General features: G+C 47.7%; 3 protein-coding genes across 3 annotated transcripts; all 3 read right to left on the bottom strand.

The window, feature by feature from the left end:
- Positions 1 to 383: 383 nt before the first annotated feature.
- Positions 384 to 5,381, bottom strand: LOC128726779 (protein lethal(3)malignant blood neoplasm 1). The gene is made up of 4 exons (XM_053820606.1): positions 5,364 to 5,381; positions 1,705 to 1,825; positions 901 to 1,584; positions 384 to 778 (listed from the first exon to the last, which is right to left on the bottom strand). The coding sequence occupies exons 1-4, from the start codon at positions 5,379 to 5,381 to the stop codon at positions 384 to 386; spliced, it is 1,218 nt and encodes a 405-aa protein (XP_053676581.1).
- A 3,514-nt stretch (positions 5,382 to 8,895) lies between these two features.
- Positions 8,896 to 10,320, bottom strand: LOC128727610 (flexible cuticle protein 12-like). The gene is made up of 2 exons (XM_053821538.1): positions 10,102 to 10,320; positions 8,896 to 9,638 (listed from the first exon to the last, which is right to left on the bottom strand). Exons 1-2 carry the CDS (start codon positions 10,227 to 10,229, stop codon positions 9,449 to 9,451), a joined length of 318 nt encoding a protein of 105 aa, XP_053677513.1. The 5' UTR covers positions 10,230 to 10,320; the 3' UTR covers positions 8,896 to 9,448.
- Positions 10,321 to 13,871: 3,551 nt separating this feature from the next.
- LOC128726685 (larval cuticle protein 16/17-like) lies at positions 13,872 to 14,281 on the bottom strand. The gene is made up of 2 exons (XM_053820505.1): positions 14,166 to 14,281; positions 13,872 to 14,093 (listed from the first exon to the last, which is right to left on the bottom strand). Exons 1-2 carry the CDS (start codon positions 14,279 to 14,281, stop codon positions 13,889 to 13,891), a joined length of 321 nt encoding a protein of 106 aa, XP_053676480.1. The 3' UTR covers positions 13,872 to 13,888.
- Positions 14,282 to 16,535: the final 2,254 nt, after the last annotated feature.

Raw genomic sequence — 16,535 nt, forward strand, 5'->3', positions numbered from 1 at the left:
CCAGACGTCCGTTCACTTGACACTGATAATTTTCGGACCACATTTTCGCACCAGTTTGTCTCGTTTCTGAAGGCTTTCCTTCCTATCACTTTTATTAGGCGTTTCGTAGCGTTAAAGGTATGCGTATGTAGTGTACGGTTACAAAAAACTTGCCCTTCTCGAATACTGTTTCGCTGTTACTCGCGATGGTAGCTGTTCGACCGTTTCTGGTTCCATTATTTCCTCTTACGTACTCTTTAAAGGGTTGCTCTATTAATAAGGGAGTTGTAAAAAGGCAGTATCTCGATCTCGTTAAATTGGTTGCGTGAACATACGATTTTGCACCAACCAGTTGAGTATTGCTGTTTTTAGTGAAAATTTGTTGAAATTCAACAATGCCCCCATTACGAGCCATAAAACCACTTAAAATCGAACCCTTTCAAGCCGGCCTGTTTTTCCGTGTCCTCCCGGGGGGTCTCCTCTGGGCTGACCTTCTCGAACTTGATGTGCGGCTGAAAGCCGAATTCGTTCGCCTTGTAGCTCACACCACGCCGAATTCCATCGCGGCCGATCGAATAGTAGCCACCTTCTTTATTTCCCTGACGATCACCCTGCTCGTGATGTCCGTGGTAACCTGCGGTGTAGTTGAATCGGTACAGTAGCCCGTTCAGTATGTGCTGGATCATGTTGGCCGTGTGCATCTCGATCAGCTTCATGGGATCGTCCTGGTTGGGTTTGGAGGAGGGTTTTGTGTCCTTCGTGGATCCTTCCGGTCGGGAGTGAGACTGGGACCGATCATCTGAAATTGAACAATAAATTAGTAATAGCACAAAAATGCACACATGCTAAGCTCATGCATGCATGCAGTTGAATGTCGACTACATCGATTATGCATGTGAATCAGCAACGCGCATTGCATACTTTCAGGCGTATTTCGTTCATCGAATCGTGTGGTTGCATCTCGTTGCAAAACTGCATCTCGTTTATGTTTACCTGTTTCTTTACGCGATTGATCACGATCAGTACTTCCGCTTGTGTTTTGGCTTCCTTTCGATCGATTGTCCTGGGTTGGTTTCGAGCCTTTCTCCACCAACTTTTGCGGTGTATCCTGCGGGGTTTCGTTCACATCGCCTGCACTCGTTGAAGGAGTAGCCTCGGTTGTCGTCGATCCTGGCGTCGTTTTACCTCCCATCGTTTCGAAGTCGTTCTTGTTGACGATCTTGAACGGTGGCACGTACAGAGTGCTCGTTTCCGGTGGAGATGGCGTTGTCGTGGACATGGGTGGCTCGGGAATTTTACATCCTGAACAGGCCGCTATGTTCGATGGTTTCGGCGTGGTGAGCGGAACGATCGTCTTGGCCGTGGTGATTATGCGGAACGGCTGCGGTGTCGTCGAGGTAGTCATTGATGAGGGAGCTACCTTCGTCGTGGGTACAGTTGTCGGAGGTGGAGGTGGCGCAGTTGGAGGCGTCATTGGGCCGAGTTTGTAGTTTTTCATGCTGACTATCTTGAAGTTACCGTCCGCGTCCGTGGCGTACACCGTGACGTGGTAAACGTTGTCAGCCGTAATGAAGCCGAACTCGCCCATAATGATGCCATTTTTATCTGCACACATACAGAAAGCAAATTAAAGACCGCCATTTACCCAACCCGGTAGGGAAGGCATTATCATTCAGATGGATAGCCCAACCAACGCCAAAGTTCACCCGAAGCTGACCAACCAACCTTTGGATTCCTTGCGATGCTGATGTCCTTCGATGTTAAACCCAAATTCGTACGGCCGAATCGGTCCGTCGTAGTATTTTGAAGCGGCTCGCACCATCGTTAAGAGCAGCAGGATGATTATCTGAAATGAAAAATAAAATAAAATGTTGATAGACATATTCAGCTAGCTAGCGAGAGGATCGGCGCAACAACTTATTTCCTCGTCCTACCATCTAAGGCGAAAGGAATGCGCACATGTATCGCTCGCAAGTTATCGCGCTCGCCAAGTGGTGGGCTTTGAAAATGATTTGTTTGAAGATGCTGCTATCCACCGTATTCGGCATCTGCGTCATTTCGGTTCCATCGTGACTCATTCCAGCGCGTTGCGCATTCTAAGCCCCGAGAACCGATAGCCAGATAGGAGGAGATCGGATCGCACAAAACTGCACCGAATGTTGATGCGATTTGCAAAACTGCTTCGTTGCCCGAAATGGGTGCCAACATCTTCATCGACCAGCAGAAGCATCATCCCGAGCAACGTTTTGTAATCCGACGTCGACGTTTGATCGAAACCATCTTCCGGCCATCAGGCGGCTAAAGCTGACCCGCGGGGTGGTCGTATCAATAAAAATTTATCGATTTATCGCCGCGAGCCATTCGTGATTTCGTGGGGTGAAAAAAGGACGTGCAAAGATGACAACAAAAAACCGTCCCCACTTTCCGCTCGAGCAGAGCCTTTTTTCTTGAAGAGGACGTGGGTTGAAAAGTTCATAAAGCTCCTCTCGCCCTGAACTCTTGCCAGGCGGGCTTGTAAACTACCGATCTGATAGCCCCGCGTGGTTGAGGATCGAGGCTTCCTTTATTTATCGAAAACTGCGTGACATAAGCATAAGCAGCCCAGCCGCACGCTTGGGAACTGGTGACAGGTGTGAGTCACCTTCGCGTTCGAATGAGGTGCAAAGCGTGACTATCGGGCGTTGAATATGGATTGCCCGTAAATCTCTACACAGTGTTGCGGCCCATCCTTCGCTCTATGTCGAACTGATTTCGCTCGACGCTCTATAGGCTTTGTTGTGATGACTGCGTTAATGCCCTATGTCGGTCGATTAGCCGGAGATTATGGGCGGTGATGAATTTAATGTCGTTAGAATCGGCGCTACCGTTAGTGTGTTTGGTGTGATCATCCCCTCGAAATCGATAATCGATGCAAATTCATCGCCATCCTAGCTCACCCGAACTGATCTGGCGAATTCTAGTGGTGGAGTTAATCGAGCAGTTATGATTGGATTCAAAAGCTTTTCAAAACAACCATATATCTCTCACTTTCAACCATCGCTGAGGATGATCTCTGCTACGCAATTAGGGGTGTTTATCTTGCGTGCCATCCCGTTAGCGATCAGTGGATTTGTGAGCATTATCCCTCGCGTAATGTATTCCGGTTAGAACACACTTCTAGTGGCCAGATGGCATTCACGTAATTTACGATCTTAATTATGAAGGCATCAATATGTTAACGATAGCCGTAAAAGTTGTGTTGAAAATTTGTCCCGGCCTCCAAAGTCCTTAGCCGTTGCGTGTGCGGCGTGATCGGGCGTGCAGTGAATCACGATTCGCCAACTTTGCTAGCCGCAGATTCCGGTAGGCTTGTCACCACACGGCCTTACTGCCTTTGGTAACCGGCCGATAGATGAATAATTAACCCCGACCGATCGAACCCGTGACAAACGACACCGATGTCACTGCCGTTCGCCAAACGACAAGGTGTTCGATGATGGACGCGATCGTCTCTGGAACGGGTGGAACGACAAAATGGCGACAAAGCGAGGGTCCGACGGTTCATCTCTCGCGTAAAATATGGAAAAAACGCCACAACCCGCGTGTGGAAGGTTATGCTCGATCTGTTCGATTCATAAAAACACCTTCACGCCGCCAAGCTAGCTGTGCGAGTGTATCATTGTTCATCGATCAATGTTTTCCGAGTGGCGAGACCTGCCCCTCCCCGTCCCATCCGTGATCCGTATCGACGTTCGAAGGGTGCATCGTGCTGATATTTATGTGCATATGCTAAACGCGATCTTGAGAAAGCGAGAAGGGAGGAAAGATCGACCGATCGGCGACGATATCGGTGAGATCCGATGAATGGAACGGTACGTAAGGGTTCGTGGCTGCCTCTCATGCGGCACGGTTACATTTCGCGAATCCGGGAAAGATGACATTTCGCATCTGTCTGTTAGCAGGGCTAGTGGAGGCATTCATGTTGCCTAATGGATGTTATCAGCCGGTTGGATGAGGACGTTTGGCAACATTGTAACAATTGCGAAGGTGGCATCGGTTTATCGATCGATAAAATTCGTGTAAGGTCGCGTTTGGGGTTGTGTGGGAGGGCGCTAAGTGATAAGTGACGCCGTTGATGACACCATTTAGTGTATGGGGAGGTGTGATAATTTCTTTGCCAAATATTAAACCCGTAAGGTTGCAGCAAGTGCACACATAAATGCTCCAGATGCAGCTGGTTTCAGTGCATTAAAAACGCACAAGAGCTATTGAAACTCGGGGTTGAAAGGAAATAAATTGAAAACCACAGAACGTCTTAGATTTCCCTGGGTCCATGTGATTCTCAGAAGCGTTTGAACACACTGGTCCGTTTGCTAAAATATTTATTTTTTGCAAAACACCGCGACACGCAAACCGCACCGAATGTAAGAATTAAAAAACATTACCGCATGATGCCATCGTAGCACCACGACCCAGGGAAGATGAACACGTTGGAACATGCCAAATATTTGCTTTATTCCGGTCGCTCAAGCTTCCTCATCCAGTGCGAACGGAGATACCGATAAATTGGTAGCTGCTTGTCTTGGCGGCAGTGTTAACATTAATAACAAGCAATTAAATAACGGTGCAGATCATGAGCCAAGGATCATGACCGGTTCCGGCATGTGATTAAGTGTTTCAAATTCTGCCCAACATCACTCCTACCTGGCAGATCTTTCGCCTCAACCACACCCGGATGTGTGCCGAGCGCCGGGACGCGAGAAGATTCCATTTCCATTGCAACCAAATCGCACGTACTTGGGAATGGATTCACTCGCGCCACGATAAGGACGCACCCCCGGGGAAGGACACCAAACGGTGGGCAGTGGTGGGCCTGTTTGCAGGTGCAAATTGTAGTTTATGTAAATTTGTTTACTGCCCCCAACGGATGGTCCCGCGGATGGTCAAATGGTCCACTGGGTGAGGTGTTTGTCCGTTCGTGCAGTTGACGAAAAATCGTAGGCGCGTATTTTATGAGCGAACGAGCTTGGGAGACACGCACGGAAACGTTTTTGGGTGTCTTTCTAAATGGCCAGCGAGTGTCGTTTGAGCCGCCTGGGAAGCGTCGCAATCGAATCCGCGTCGAACCATAAAAATCCATGTATGCTTCCTTAAATTAGTCACACATGCGTGCGGCTGGAGGGAGAGCAATAAAACCGCCCCGATTGTGGCCATTTTATGTTTGATGATCTTTAAATTTTGTGTCGTTAATTTGAAGCATTGAAATAAATTGAGTCGATAGTTTTCACGTATTAATAAGATTTTTTGTCTTAGCTGAAATATCAAAGATCTAAGCGCCCTTCACAGTTCTCCTCGGTGGTAAAGGTCATACAGAAAAAAAGGAACAATCTACACAATCGCCTTACCAACACTCGGGTCTCCATTTTGAAGCGTCTTCCAGCGCTTCGGTTAGCAAATAATATCACTTTCGCTTTCAGTATTATGTCTGCTGTACCGCTGTCACTCGCAAACAACACTAGAACGTGATGATGATCTTTGTTTCCTTGTTGTTTGCCCACAATTATGACAAAATAAGACAGTGTATGACAGTGTTATCACGGCTTATCATTAATCACAGCACGCGTTGAATACTGGACCGAGCTTTCGAACAATTTTTGTCATTTCGAGCACCACTTAGTCCATTACACGCCCACGAAGCGCCCTTAGTAAGCTATCACAAGCCTAATCATACGACGGCGTGAGATCGATGACGCGTTTACTCGAGCCGCGAAGATGTTCGACAACCGCAAACAGGTGGCCTGTGTTACCCGGGCGACGGCACAGAACGTATTGGTTCGGAAACCGCAATGTTCGGGGGTTCTCGACGGCTGCTGTGAAAAGCCACCGCCACCACCAGAGCCGGTGCACTCGAGGCTTCCTGTCTGAACCACGGGGTGGGATGGGCTGGGACGTGCTCATCTTTGTCGCACCCTTCTCTCGATGCTTTTCCACGCAAGCTTTGTTGGCTGCGGCTGTGACGTGAATCTCGGCGATAAGGAGGGGATATTGGCATATTCTAGCAGCGTGTTTGAGCAAATGAAGGAACTCCAATGACAAGCTTATTAGGGTTATTATTCGGTGATAAAAATATTATTAGAAAAAATTACTCTTTTATTGCTGCACTTCGAAAAGCATTCCCAAAGCACGTAGATGCAGTGCTTTTAATGTCGTGGCACGTGATTTCACTAAACGCTGTTTCCTAGGTACCGCTAGTTGTTCGTGTTGCTGACCGATGGGTTGTGGGTGATGAAACCGATTAGCTTATTCCCAGCAATAACTTTTCGACTGGCCCCAACGACGAGGTTTACCGATGGGAGGTGTTAAAATGCCCCTTTTCCACATTGTTCCGAGGTGCAATCGTGACAAATGGCGCCAAAACCATCGTAAAGATGCGCTCGCCCTTCTTCCCGGCAGTGTTTCGATTTCGGAAGTGCGCCTATTGCCAACCTTTTTCTCGCCTTCGGTGGGCTCCGTATCGGACGCACTGGGCGGGATTTCGCAGCTTCGGTGATTAATTGTCATCGCGTGGCGTTGAATGTGCAGCGGGAAGTTCGTACGCGTCGATCCTTATGGGCGATATGCTTCGATTGTTTCGCTCCCTCTCGCATCGCGCTTCTGAAATCCGTTAGGCTCGAGAGGTTTCCCTTGAGTTGGCACCTTTCTTGACCCACCCCTCGGGGCATATTCGCTTTCGTCACTGGTCACTTTCGGTGTGCTGAGCTCATACGAGGAAGAGCCGCGTAACGCACGGAGCTCGGTGGCCTTATCTGCCATGCGGATGGTTTGAATGGAGAAAAAAATGGTTGCCAAACTTTTGGCCCAACTGGGGATTGCAAACGTGCATCCCTTCTTAACGCCTGCAAGATGTGGTGGTGTGTGTTTTCCGCCAGAAAAGAGCACTATTTGCATGCGCGAATCTTACAAGAGATGGTTCTTTCTGAAAGCAACTCCAAAAGGTATCGCATCAAAACGAAACTCATTGATCGTTACCAATTCAAGAATGCTGTTGTTCAAATTGGTATTTCCTCATTTCATTTTCGTCGCCTTTTGGCATAAAGATGGCAGCTTAACCTTCTTGAAACTATCAAACCTGCTTCTAAATGTATTGCCAACGCACGATCCACAGCAGCTTCCAATTATCTGGAGTCGTAGAACAAGTTTGTGCATCGCTCCGAACAGTGCACTTTTATTGCCATAAGACGGAACCGGACAATATTAGTGGACGCAAATAAAAAAAATGTGCCGTTTTATTGCCCGCTTGTTGATGTGGCTGATTAGTTATCTTCGTTCTGGATCCATCGTTCTGTCACGCTCGAAAGAATTCCGACGAAGAAAGATAAAATATGCGTGGATCGTGCCATAAATCATCAAAAGGGTGGTGAATGCGTGTTGGGCGAGATTAGTAATATGTTGAACGCGATGAATGTTGCAACGTTGTAGGCTCAGCTGGAAACAGTCCGATCAATCGCGAATGTGCCAGCAAATCATGGAAAACATTATTCGTTAACTATTATCAATTTATCTTCTGTTGAACCACGTCAGGATGCAACTAAATTGATCTATCGATCTTGCGGCATGAGATAAACGGTTGATCAGTGATCGTTTCGAGCTGTATTTATCGACTAATAAGCTTTACCACAAGGTGAGGCCGTGATGACACACGATCTGAGAAGGTGGCAGGAGCAGCTGCAAGCGTAATGGATTGCAATGACGATTTATATTAATGTCTTCATAAACCGTCGACCAACAGCCGATCGTCACCGTAACGCAACGATCGTTTGTTTGCTTCATCGATGGAGCGTTACCAAACGTTATTTGAGCCGTAGTGATCTCGAAGCTTTCGAAGTGTGAATACAAAAGCATGTTCGAAAAAGCTCATGTGTCAATGAAAGCTATTGAAACTTTTAGTATCTAAGTTGAGCTTTATGATTTATACATCGGACGAAACTAAGCTTTTTATGCTTGAAAGTAGTATTTGATAATTTAACTTCTAACTAGCATATATTTTCGCTAGTATCTGACTAAACAAAAGACTGCTGGTCGAAATATAGAACGATGTGTGCATTTAGCGTTTAACAGCAGATTTAAATTACATCTGTATAGTATGTATGTTTTATAAGCACATACCAAAGTTAGTTCATTTATCAACTGGTTTTGATCTCCTCACATGGTGCCTTTACCTTTTTGAGTGTAAATAATATTCCTGCTGCTGCTGATGACACTAAACGATGGACGAAAAACGGTTAAACTGCATATCATTAACAGCTTATGGGCCGGGCGAAGCTTCATTAAAGCGAAGCGTCAAGAAGCGTCGATTAATAGCCGTGCATTACCTTGAACTATAATACGACCGATGTCTGCAGCCACCGAACGGACTCATTTTCGTTCCTACGAACACGAACCGTTTGATCCCACTATCATCGAGCGATCTTCCTCATAAAGTTATTATGATAACGATTTATGGAAATCACGCTGCTATTTGATCATCTTCAAGCGATATGTGCGTGGCGAGCTGGCTCGCGGACATAGCGCCAGAATTGATGGCAATGATGAGTTTTAAGGATTTGGTTGGGAAATGAAATTAATTATTCACCCTAGCACGGACGAAGCTGATGGGCGTTAGCTTGACATTAACATTTCAAAAGTCAAGACTGTTCGGATGACCTGCCCACGGTCCTTCTGAAGGTCGATTGCAGCAAGGATGTGTGTAGGGAAACGGATCGGAACACATTCACGCTTCCATCCCATGGATCCACGCAGCCATTACCGAGAGAATTTTTATGCGGCTGAATTGAATTAGTGAGTTTGAATGGGATGGAAAACCAACGAATTTGGTTGCTTTTCGGATGACGCAAGACAGTTGCGGCACGCATCGTTTGATTCTCCCCAGTAGTTGTATTTCAATATTTGTAATTACAAAATCTATGTATGGCAGTTGGTGCTTGACCCAAGCGAATGCTGCTCAGTTTGAGTATTTTCTGTATGTGCTTTGTACGAAGGCCGTGAGAGTTGGGTGTCGGTTTTCGGCTCTAGACTTTCGTCCTTATTGAACTGGCCACGAACATCCACCCCTACGCGGGCCTGCAGGTAACTTTGTCTGCGGTGCGACGCCGGAGGAGGATTTTACTTAGACGTAAGCCGCTTTCGAAAAAAAACGGCTGCGTTTAAAATAAAAAAAAATGTACAAAATTACTCGAACTAAGATCCCTTGGTGGTGGTTGTATGTGTGTATGTGTGTGTTCGGTTGCGTGCAGAAAAACAAGCGCCACCCGAGACCGGCAGCATACAGCGTGCGGATGGTTTCGTTTCCGTTCCGGTTCTCTGTGACGCGTGGTGTTCTAGGAGCCCGTTGACATCGCAGAATGTAACAATATCGATACGGTTCCTACTCGCTCGTTTGCTGGTACTTGTTTGGTGTTGTGCCTTTGGAAAGACGTCCTCGTCCGGAGCCTTAGACCGTGGGCAAATGGGCACCTTCGGGCTGGAAGCCGTTCTCATCGGCGACGTAGTTGACGGTGTACACCTGTCCGTCATCGGCGGTGAACGAGTACGAGCCACGGACGACGAGGGCCTCGACGTCATCACCAAGCTTCTTCAGCTCAGCCTGCTCCTGGCGAGTGTGTCCATCGCTGGTTTCGAAGCTGTGGACGAGAAGAGCACGGTACGGATGATTTAAAAAAAAATAGCCCCCGAAAGCTAATATTGATCAACGCAAAAGGGCAAAAGCCGGTGGGTGTCATGACATTGTGGCGCTGCGGGTTACCCAACGGTCACCGATGGCACGCTCGGGTGGCGGTAAAATCGAGAAAGCAAACAGAGCACCCGGTAGCGTGAATGCAATCGATCATATAATGAACAAACAAGCGTGAAACGCCCCGAATACCGGGCGTTTGCCCTGAATGTAAAGGGTTTTCTATGCGCGCTCTTCGCGGTTCGCACGATCGCTAATGTCATTTATAATTAACGCATTCACACGAAAAATCGCCACACCACCCCGAGCTACCCACGAGAGGGTTCGTCGCTTATACCACGAAACCCCTTCGTTGAAGTCTTTTGAATCCGTTTGCACTGCAGCGCGCCCTACCGTAGGGTACGCGAACTTACGCGAACTTGTATCCATCGACGCCGATGTTGTCGTTCTCGTACTTCAGGATCTGAGCGTTCTTGGAGTCATCCAGCGGGGCGGCGAGGGCCAGAGCCAGGACGAAGGCGAATGCGACGATGGTTTTCATTTTGAACTGTTTTTGGGGAGGCTTTAGCTTCGGCTACTCGAAACAATAGAACCGAGAGACACGTCGGCGGCGGTCGATAACTGATTAGATGGACAAGCGACAACTGATGCCGATAACCGCTCCGTGGGGCTCTTTTATACACACGCCAGCCGACGAGCAAGCAACCCGCGAAATGATGTGTCCTGGTGGAGGAACTCGATAACCGGCGAGGGCGCTCAGCGTGTGTGTGACGTACCGGAATGGTGCGTGTATGTGCGTGTGCGCAGCTGGGCGGGCTGAAGATGAGCAGCGAAATTTAAATACAATCATCCACGGGGCGTAATCCGGCCTGAGCCGCGTCCACGCATCAAGCACCAGATTTCGGTCGTATCCCTCTCCGGCACGTGGTGTTGCCCTTCTCGCGCGAACGGTCCGCGTGGGGTTTTCTGCAGATGGCGCGAGTATGGTGCTTCTGGAAAAATTATCGTAAAAGTTATCGATTGCAAGATAGACGAGCGAACGGTGATCGAGAGCAGCTAGCTGCTGTCGGGAGATGATCGTCGCAAGGTGTAAATGAAGCAATGGAATTTGCCTAGACCCGAATCGCGATGCATGGCGGGTGTGATTTTTGCTGCATTTGTGGAGAACTCAAAATCGAAATGTCACCATCGTAGGTTGGTGTACTTGCCGGTAGTATTTGCGAACAGTAAATATGTGCCCACACAGAGGCCATGAACGAATGGATTCTTTTATTTTTCGCCGATCTTTTCATCAAAAGGTGTAACGCCGAAGGTGAATGGGAGGATAAGCTTTTTTTGTAACATTGGTTTGAAATTTATACTTTGATTAAAAATTTGAATTTGATGAAGTGAGGCATATAAAACATTAAATATTTCAAACCAAAGCTGTATTAGATGGTTTTAAATAATTGTAACAATCTGTCAGCGTCATAATAATCAGTACAAGGAGAGGTATTTGATTAAAATGATGTTTTCTGCGCTGTATTTTGAAGTGTTAAAGAACATGTGCTTTTTCACATTAACTGATTAGAATCATTTGTAAAATCCTCTTCAAGTGCTGCTCTTCAGAGCTTGTAGCTAGCGACTGATGGCTGTTAGGCACTCGCAAAGATGTCATTGACTTCTTCGACAACCAATTTGGCGATAAAATGCAAAATTCGCACGGAAAAACCTTCCCTACACTCGGCATGTTTGTCTTCCCAGCCATTGCACATGTGCCGGTGTAAAGCTTCAGCTGCTAAGCCGCTTTAAGCGATATTTGTTAACTAGCGTTTGAGGATTATCTGATGCCGCTAAGAAGGCGATATATTATGCTTGCTGCCCGGTGATAGGAGGCATCCTTTTTTTTCCGATCACCCCTAGAGCGCATCAGCCCAACATAGTGCGTCTTTCCCAGCAGCATCTTCACGATCCCACCTGTGTCCCGGGGAGGCGTTCGAATACGGTAACGGCCGATACTGACCACCGACTTTGAATCGCTTAATCCGATTAGCATAAATTGACGCATCGCACCACCCAACTCACACACACACACACGCGCGGCCCGCACACGTACGCCCGATGCACGTCGCCCCAACATCGCTCCTCTTATCATCGGGCGAGCTTTCGAGCAACGAGCGTCCGTCTCAGGTGACCTTGAATCAACGCAGCTGGCCTCGCTTATCATCGCATCCGTCATGTTTGTGTTGGCGCGTCCAAAAGCACCCCAAAACCCTCGCCCATATTCGGCCCTTTGTAGCCCCCACGTCGACCTTAGCCCACGGCATGACCGCATGATCAACGGGTTCGAGTTGGGGCTGCTCTCTTGGGCCGAATGTGAACCAGATACTTGATGGCCTTTTGCGAAGAAGACGCTGTTCTCCTTCCCTACCGTGGACCTGACAACAGCGAACACGAAAAGGGTTTCATTTTCGATACACCACCACCTAGCGCCGGTGGGTTGAAACGAAAGGGAAATCTACCCCTAAAAAGCTACCCCACGTCCTAACGACGAACCGTCTGCGCTGTTTGGTGGATCACGCTTGGATCTCAGAACAACCGCGCCCCTTGCAACCGGTTCGGACAACTTGCGGAAGACCCCTAACGATTTCTGCCCAGGCAGAGGATCGCTCGCGCGCGCGCTCGTTCGGTTTCACCGATCATGGTCCTCGCTGTTGGAACGCGTGGGGACATTAGGCTGCGGTTAATTTTAGATCATATTCAAATGTTAAAATTAACATCACATCTATGTTTGGCGCGATCGGGTAGCTGCTAGTAAGGATCGGTTGAATGGTACGACGCTCGGATCACGGGTGGGAAAAAGGATAGCGTTTTAATTGCGCCAAAAACCTGTTCGTGCTGTCGTTGCTTCTTTTTCGCGTGTGTGAGTTTGTTCCTTTCGACGAGAAAAGAATCGGGAAAATAATCGACACCCCGTACATCTCTTATGTGTGTGTGTGTGTGTGTGTGTGTGTGTGTGTGTGTGTGTGTGTGTGCCCGTGTGTGTGATCGGCCCCCGATGGAAGCTAAAGGAAAGAGCAATACTCTCCGGGCACCATGGGAGACTTCAAAAAACCTAGACCGCGTTCAAGGTCCACAAAATTTGTGATGCAAATTTTGCTAGTGAGAGATCTCTTTCCAATCATCTATCTGGGAACCTGCGACAGCGCGGCTGACCCGGTACGTTGTGATCCCTCGTATCGGATTGGCGTGGCGGTTTTGTGTGTGTTCATTTCTTCCTGCTAGCGCTTCCTTTATACTTGGGGCGTTTACTCGCGGTGGAGGGTTTCCTCGCGCGATGGCGATTTCCATCTACACGATGGCTATCGTTTATGTTCGATAGCAATCAAACGTGCTCTGGTGGGAGATGAAAAACTGATTGTCACTAAACATACATTGAATAATATGCTTATTCAGCAGAGCTAGAAGCCAGAAATGATGTACTAATGTACTTTGATGTTAGCTATCTTTACTCGATACACCTTGAATATTATGAAATTTAAAGCATGATTTTATACGATAATTTTGCGATTCAAACATTCCAAGGCATTAGCTCTTGAGTTCATATATTTGTGAATAAATTTGTTATAATGATAAAATGATTAATACTAATTATTATCAAAATATAACATAAAAATTAGCTGACGCAATCCGTTGAACGATTACGCCAATCGGACACGCCAAAAATTTTTAAAGTTTAACAACTGGCAAAACTCCGTTTCTTCGTTTTTCGATACTCGTTAAATTTGAATTTTTCGTACATCAATGTCATAGTAAATATTGTATCTATAAATGTTTCACAGCTTGGTTTTAGACGCGTAGTGCAATTTTGTGCAAAAAAAAGCCAAACTTGCAAGCTTTTGAGTGGTCATCAAGGACGATTTGTCGAGCAAACAAAGTGGATACTATTGCATACAGCGGAAGTGCTTGCTTGTTTCTGATGATCGCATTGATTTGCCAAAAAATGAGGAACAAAGAACGAATGTTGTTTCCACGAAACTTGAGCCCACCTTTAGACTGTCATCATCTTGTGTGAATAAGCAACACCCGCCTAGTTGTAGTTTCGGTCTCCCTCAACACAGAACAACCGAGAAGCTGTATTTGTGATCGAAAAACTGAGAGGAAAGAAAATTTGGACAGGGCACAGTATCACGAGAGACGCCGATCGGCTCGAAGGTTCCCTTACAGGCTGGGCACGTTCTCAACGTACTCCTTCGGGATGTGATCACCCTCCGGATGGAAGCCCTGGCTATCAGCCACGTACTGCACCACGTACTCCTGGCCATCGTCAGCGACGAACTTGAAGTTGCCCTGCACATTCATGCCGTCAGCTTCGTTCTTGAGCTCTCCCTGCTCCTGGCGCGCGATACCGTCATCCGATTCGAACCTGCGGAATGAATCGTTTGTATACTATTCGATAGAACCACTTCTAAGATTCGCCAGCCTTTAGGCTACTTACGCGAATTTGTAGCTCGCATCGCCATCCTGCACGTTCTCGTATCGCAGCGTCTTGGCGTTCTGGTTGGCGTTGACGGCCACAAGGGCGATCAGGGCAAGCACGATCAGGGTCTTCATGGTGACAAGGCTGGCTTCGGTGTTCTGGAACGCGTGAACCGTACTGGTCGAAGGTTGGGAGCACAACTCGTTGGCCGAGTCCGTGCATCGAGCTGCTTTATATAGCCCCATGAGGGGGCGCGATCCCCGGCCAGGCCAGGCTCATATCTTATGCTAATTTTTCTTGCCAGAATCTCGTGTCAAATTTTATTTCACCCGAAACGGAACGATAACATTTCGCGCACAACACGGCAACTCCCGGTGCTGGGAACACACGGGGCGTCGCATCAGTTGATGCTACAACCTGTCTTGCTTGTGGTGCGATCGAGGTTGCCGGGAATAACCGGCAACGCCTTGGTCCGTAGCTGGCAACCCTGCCGGGAGCGTTCCCTTGGGGCCACGATGTCTACAAAACGATGGTCCAAAAGTGAGAATGCAATCGTCGCCGGGCAACCGCCATCCTGCCCTGCCAGGTTGACACGTTCCGTTTCATTGATAAAATCGCTCCTCATTAGCATAAGCATTAGCCGAAATTAAAGTTATGACCCTAGGACCCCTCGCGGGACATGCGGACACAATCGTTTGCCGTCTTTATGTCGCGTCCGTTGGGTGTCCTTTTTTCCGTGTTTCTTCTCTACCCGCCAATTCGATCGGTCGATCGCTCTGGATCGCGACTGCACAGGTGGAGCACGATCGGTTGGTAGGATTTGCGACGATGCGAAAGCCGTTTGTCATGACGGGGTGGCCGGTCCATATTCGGAATGAGTCGAGTCGGACCTCCTCCGAAGGGGTCCGTGCGAAGAACAGCGAAGACACAAAAAACCACTGAAACAAAAAAAGAATAAAACAAATCTTTTTTCGATGAGAATTTTCATCGCTTATTAATACATCACGCTGCAGATTGGGCGACCGTTTCCGAAAGGTCATCACTTTTAATGGCTTTAATGTCGGTTTCGGTTAAAAATCCCACCCCAAATGTGGTGCTTTATCATCGAACCGCACCGTTGTCGCAGCAAACGTCGGGCATATCGTTACAAAGGTTAATTTCGCCGGAAAAAGGCTGCCTTAAATCGATTGTCAATAACAAGAGAGAGAAAAAAAGAGAGAAAGAGAGAGCGAGCGAGAGAGAGAGAGTGAAGAAAAAATACGCACAAAATCCAATAATCATCGCGCGATCGCTACGTAAATATTCGTCTGCGATAGAGCGTTTTAGATTAAACCGCGAGCCTGCAGATCGTTTAGCTGGTACGGAGGAACAAATTGCCCCTATCTGTTTGATCGGTTGGTTATTGATACGTGTTTTGATTCGATAGCCACGGTTGGGTGAGGAAAAAACCTGTTCAGGTTCTAAATGTTTCCATTTCACGACCAGGGCACATGTGCCATCCATTGGCTAATCAATAAAACTAGTTCTAGTATAGATGGGGCGTTCGATTTCGCGGGAAATATGCCAAAATTGACTACCTGAGGGTTGATTCTGCGTCTTAAAATTCACTTCATAGGCATCGAGCGAATTTGCTGTGAATTTACATCCATATTCCATCTATATTCCTTCTCGAAATAAGCATTCTGCCACCTGTAATATGAAGGTTTTTCCAACGATTTTTGCGCATGTTCTGCGCGAAGAAAATGTTCTCGAAAATTACATCACGCAGGCTCCTCGTACATCATAAATTCTCCATTCGCTCCATTCGAGCCGTTTCCGTTGCGAGCGATTATGCAAAAATTGATAGAAGCAAGTGATCATCTCGCAACAGGACCCGATGGGCCGACCCCCGTGGTCGGTGGCGGTCGTCACCCGCTGATTATAAATCTAAACCAGTTTGCGCGTCTGCCCGGTCTTGGCACCTACGGAACCACACCTGCATAGCACCACAGGGTGCGCTGCGGCCCAGAAGAAGCAAAAGAAACGCAAAAAAAGAGCCCAATCAAACGAGCAGGATATGTTGCCCGAAAGGCCGGTTCCGCGATCGTTCTCGAGGAGGTGATGACTTTCGGAGTCATTTTTAGATAAGTGGTTGATTATGGTAAACAGCCACCGGGGCCGTGGCTCAGTGTCAAGTTCGGCTCGCTGATTGCGGGTGTCCTTTTTTTTGCCACGGATCATCCATGTACGTTCCCGTACGTTCTCGAACGAATTTCTCTTCCTTTCGCTCTTGATTGGTGCGACCGCGGGTCTCACTTTTCGTGCGCAACCTTCACGGAAAGTGTGAACAGGTAATACGCCCCTTCTGCTCTAAGGCGACCACCTTTCGCCTTGTAAGTGCGCATCTTC

Source organism: Anopheles nili, chromosome 3 (assembly GCF_943737925.1).
Source record: "Anopheles nili chromosome 3, idAnoNiliSN_F5_01, whole genome shotgun sequence".
Lineage (NCBI taxonomy): Eukaryota > Metazoa > Arthropoda > Insecta > Diptera > Culicidae > Anopheles > Anopheles nili.